We start from the raw sequence: 5894 nt of genomic DNA on the forward strand, positions 1-5894 counted from the left end.
ATATTATATATGTCTAATTTATGAATTATACGTATATAATTATGTATAATCAATATATAAATTATGTATATAGCTAGAAAAAATAAATAATGAATATGGACGGCTAAATGGGGCAAAAAATCTTAAAATATCAGTACATATATAAAAGTTAAACTTTTTTTATAATATACTTAACATATTATACATGTGATCCTTGGAAGTTATGTGTACCATATTTTTCTTTCTAGAAAAGGAACAGTATTTGCGAAATGGTCAAATATCAAAAGCGGCCGCAAATTTGTACTAAAATTCAACGAACCGCGTTGGTAAAAGGATGATATGATGTTTGTACTTTTCTTAAAATTGAAGAAAGAAATTAAAAAAAAAAAAAAAAAAAAAAAAAANCATCATCATCATCATCATCTTCATCATTGTCAGATTTTTCCATAAGGGCAAAGATTGATTCATACTTAGCTGCTTCACTTTCCACTGCCATCATGGAGCTATCAACTTGATCATCATCTTCTTCAGATTCGCTGAAAGAGTCTCCCCATGCAGCAAGGGCTTGTTTCACAACATTGTCAGCGGCATCTTTTCTCTTGAATCGTTTGTTAGGAACCTGGTTCCTCTTAGCTGCTTTGTCAGTGTTGTGTTAGTATTGATCTTGCTTGAGGAGAGGAAAATCCATGATGAAGTGTCCTGGCTTGCCGCACTTCTGACATAGATCATAACCTTTTGGCTTGCCGGAGCTGCCTCTTTTTGGAATGCCCCCATTTCTGCGAACCATTTTCTGAAACCTTTTTGTGAGGTAGGCCATATCAGCATCCTCACCACTTGAGTCTTGAGGACCAGGTTCTTCTCCCTTTTGGGCTCTCTTCTCTCATTATCCTTCTTCTTCTTCGTTTCATAGGTCTTGAGATTACCGACAAGTTCATCAATAGTCAGCTCCTGAAGATCCTTTGCCTCTGTAATGGCATTTACTTTGCTTTCCCAGAAACCAGGTAATACACTAAGTATCTTCTTGACAAGTTTGTTGCTGGGGATGATCTCTCCCAGTGAGTGAAGCTCATTGATGATAGACGTGAAGCGAGTGTGCATATCCTGAATGGACTCATCGTCCTTCATTCTGAAAAGCTCATACTCTGTGGCCAGCATGTCAATCTTGGACCTTTACCTGCGTTGTCCCTTCATGAGTTGTTTGGAGAGTTTCCCAGATCTCCTTAGTTGATTGGCATGCTGAAATCCTGTTGTACTTATCTGGTCCAATACCACAGACGAGGATTTTCTTAGCTCGAAAGTTCTTTTCAATAGCCTTGCGTTCAACATCATTATATTCCTTTCTAGTTTTAGAAACTGTCACTACGGGGTCTCTAATGGTCTTCGTAGGAATGAAGGGTCCATCGCAGATGATATCCCAGAGCTCTGAGTCTTCAGCTATGATGAAGTCTTGCATCCTCATCTTCCACCATCCATAGTACTGGCCATTAAATTTTGGCAGTCTGTAGGTATACTGACCTTCTTCGAAGTTTGGCGGAGCAGCCATGAGGATCCTTTCTAGGTGTTAGCCTGATAGAAAGAACCCGCTCTGATACCAATTAATAGAAATTAAGGGTCCACCAAACTATATGGAGAACCAGGTTCTCTATTAGTTCCCACAGAATACACACGCACACTACAGTAAGTAAATGACACAATGGAGTTTTACGTGAAAAACTCTCAGCTCAAAGGATCAAAAACCACGACCGACCCTTATAGGATTTCAACTTCACTACTGAGCAAACTTTAGATTACAAACTATTGTAACCTAGGAATTAACCTCTTAGTCCCTCACTAACTTGTAACAACACTATTACAAGCCACTTTGTAATAACTCTATTACAAAGACTTTACAACTCGACTAACTCTAGCCAAGACACAAATATAAGGGTTTATGATTTACAAAGATTTCCCACACAATGCTTCTAACTAAGCTAAGTAGGAATTACAAGTAGAATGCTTTAACAAAGGTACAACACAACTAAGGACATGTAATAACTCGATATAGGAAACTGGTCCGTCGTTATGTTGTTCTTTGTTCTTGATGCCCCTGAGAGTCACTTACAAGATTGATAGATGACCTGAGAGAATGCTTGATCAATTCTTGAATGTGCAAGTGTTTTGTTTTACCTTTGCTTGATGTTAATAATGCACTTGTGACATCATTTGAATGATGCAAGGAAGTTAGGTAAAGGGCATTCCCCATAAAGTTGATTGTTGTACTATTTTCGCACTGTTGCGTGTGCAGGCAGTAACTTTACATCTGGGGGAGTTGATTTGTACAGTCACCGCGGGAACTGGTAGCTATCCGTTCCCTCTACTATTCCTTTGACTCTGAAGAGTTGAACTGTGTCCCCAACTGGAGACTTGGTGATCTTTAAGTTCTTAAGGATGTGTATCAGGTTCCTTATCTGATTCTAAATAATAAGTTTGTTTGATCATCAAAACATAACAGGGATACACATATAACCTATCAATATGATGTCCCATATATTGCCAAGTGAATGGAACTCAAGAAGGAGCTTTCCGAAGAAAAAATTCAACGTCCCCTTATTTATTTTGGATAATAAATGATTATATATTTGTCGAATCTTTACCAGACGAACTAGTTTAAAGAAGGATCCAACTCCCCTCCATTTCCTATTGTCTCCATTTCTCCAAGTTCTTACTTGGATGGATGACACATGTCTTATCTTTAAATCAATGGTTTAAATTTAATTGCCTAAACATTTACTTAACCATGGTTAGGATAATAATATTTCCATTATTTTTTTCTGAACTTCTGATATTCTTTCCAATTTTGTTCTTCTTTTTTCCTTTTTAAATAGAACAACACTTACAATAGAAATACAACGTATGAATATTAAGATACCTCAAACGTATTGTGCCAAAAAGTATTTTTACCAAATAATAAAGTGAAATATTTTTGAAAATAAATAAAAGAAAGTAGTTCCATTTCATATTATATCTTATAATCCCCCTCCATTTTTTATTGAAAAACAATGAATCTGCCTATAAACTATAGATAATGGCTTTACGAGACTTGATGGTCTTTAAACAACAATTTAGGTATATGTAAAAGTAGTAAATTATTACAAATACGTTCAATTTGTCTACTGAAACAAATAACCCAGCATTATTGGATCAAAAAGTCTAAGATGTTTGAGTTGTTTTCTCGCTTTTACTTTGAAGAAAGAAATACCTAGGAATCGAAATATTGAAATAAGTTAACATACCAAAGTATGAAAGAAGAAAATCACTAACGTAAACGAGATGTGGAAAAAAAGTTTTTAACATAAACTAAATGAATGAATTTCGAAAACTTGTGGAAATTCTAGATTTCAAAAACGAATATTTTTTTTACGTGCTCCCTTTTACATTCAAAAAGGGTTTAAAGCAAATAAAAATGCATTAATTGATGAGTATTCAGAAATTTGCTCCTACAATTATGGGATTATCAAATCTTTTAGTTATGGGATTGTCAAATTTTTTAGGAGTAAATATATAAAGATATCTATTATTTTAACTGTGGTTAAAACCTTGTGTCAAGTAATTAACTTTAGATCATTGATATAAAGATAAGACATGTGTCATCCATCCAAGTAAGAACTTGAAGAAATGGAGATAATAGGAAATGGAGTGGAGTTGGATCCTTTAAAGAATAGAATAGTATATATAGAGCCTCTAGTAATATTTAATATACATAATTTAAAGCTCGGCTTTCATATCACAAAAGATCTTCTATTATAAATGAGTAATAACCCCTTTTATTTATATACAACATAACTCAATCAGTGTCATACTAAAATAATTTTATCATCATTTTTCCACCCTCCACTCTAGCAAAAAAAACAAAAAAACAATCACTTTTTCCCTCCTTTTATATATCTACACACAACAATGGTAAACAAAAATCACTCTTCATCTTGATTTCCATGGTTCCTAGCATCAAGAACTTGACTTCTTGTTCTCTTTGAATGACGATGGTGGCCGTGCTTGTTAAACTTCAATCTCCCCGTCTCTTTGAAATGTTGTTGTTCAACTGGATCTATCTCGCATTCTGGTGGTGGCACTGAATACCTCAAAGAATCGTAACAATAAGAATAATACATATATTTTGACCTAAATCTTTTCATGGCCATTCTTTGTCTTGGTGTAATCCTTGAAAATTCTGCCTTTTGAAGTTCATCATCTTTCTCATCACAACTAGGGTTGTTTACTACTTGTTCCAATGGATCCATTGCACATCCATTTAGTACTAAATCAGTAAATTCAGCTATAAATGGTGCATATTTGTAATTTGTTTTATATTTGCCTCCTGAAGTAGCCCAATCTGAAGCATCCCATATTGTTGCATATAATCCCATTGGTTTTGATGGGTAGTCTCCTCCCATTGCATCATTACGTACAATTTCTCTGATTGGAACATCATCTATATAAAATCTGTTCTCAAATAAATAAAAAAAATTGTCAATAATTGAGTTGGTTCTATATTAAAAGATATCTATCATTTAATTACTTTAATGTGGATTACGTTATATGTAACTTTTCTAATTAGAAATAATATATGTTTGTCAATTCAATGTAATACAAAGTGGTTAAACTATATTTATCTCTCCATTTTTTTCTAGTGAGAAATAATTTATGTTAGTTAATTCAATGTAATACAAAGTGGTTAAACTAATTCAACCAGATTATTGGTTGAATGGTTGGCGTTTCTTGAAGAGGTTTTAGAAAGAAAATTCTCAACGTCTCCTATTGTTTGTTTCTGTATGTTTTCCTTTTTGATATTATCTTCTAAACAAATATTATAGCCATATGTTTTGTATATGATAAACTGATAATCCAAACTCATGTTCACATCCAAAGAGGGGAAAAATAAGCAAATTAAATTGTCAAATCATCAATTAATAACTTCATAAATTGATAGACGTAATTGTCATTTGTCAATAAGTTACTTTAATTAATATTGGGGATTATTAATTAGGTTATCTACAATTTGATGATCACGGAACATCAAACTTTTCAGTTCAGCTATACGTCGTCCATTTAATAAATCAGATAAACTATTTGACAAGTTAAATGAATAGATTCATTGAACCAGTCAAGTACAAATTCATCACGTAAAAGAAAAAAGAAAAGTCGCACCTTACGTTGTCAATAGCCAAAAAGCATATTATTAATTGGTAATATCTCCCTGAACTTTCAATTTTCCTAATTTTATATTTCTATTTCTATTTTTCTGATACCTAATAATTACCTGAAATGATCTTTTATTTTGATTTAGTTTTCAGATTTTTGATCATGAATTCCTAATATTTATAGGACTTTAACTTATATCAACGGTATTTGCACATAGCAACAAATTTCACATTTATGAGATTCTATGCCCCAAATCATTTTGAAACTTATCCAAGTTGAATTATGAGAGTACCAATTGTTTCTTTTTCAATTTTATCAGTGTAATTTAATATGTTTTAAGAGGTTATTTGTCTTGATTTTTAGGTAATTATTTCGAAGAATTAACCCACATAACCGTTCACCCAATCGCTTAAATTAAAAATAGCCGGTGAAGATATTATATATGTCTAATTTATGAATTATACGTATATAATTATGTATAATCAATATATAAATTATGTATATAGCTAAGAAAAAATAAATAATGAATATGGACGGCTAAAATGGGGCTAAAAAAATCTTAAAAATATACAGTAACATATATAAAAGTTAAACTTTTTTTAAAATATACTTAACATATATACATGTGATCCTTGGTAAGTTATGTGTACCTATATTTTTACTTTCTTAGAAAAGTAACGAGTATTTGCGTAAATGGACTAAANATCAAAAGCGCGCAAATTGTACAATTACACAAC

The 5894-nt window shown here is 32.5% G+C and overlaps 1 protein-coding gene across 1 annotated transcript; it reads right to left on the bottom strand.

Moving 5' to 3' along the window:
- Window positions 1-3735: 3735 nt before the first annotated feature.
- LOC109222376 (probable xyloglucan endotransglucosylase/hydrolase protein 30) lies at window positions 3736-5553 on the bottom strand. The gene has a single exon (XM_019386742.1). It carries the CDS (start codon window positions 4407-4409, stop codon window positions 3930-3932), a length of 480 nt encoding a protein of 159 aa, XP_019242287.1. The 5' UTR covers window positions 4410-5553; the 3' UTR covers window positions 3736-3929.
- Window positions 5554-5894: the final 341 nt, after the last annotated feature.

The sequence above is a fragment of the Nicotiana attenuata genome, unplaced genomic scaffold (genome assembly GCF_001879085.1).
Source record: "Nicotiana attenuata strain UT unplaced genomic scaffold, NIATTr2, whole genome shotgun sequence".
NCBI lineage: Eukaryota > Viridiplantae > Streptophyta > Magnoliopsida > Solanales > Solanaceae > Nicotiana > Nicotiana attenuata.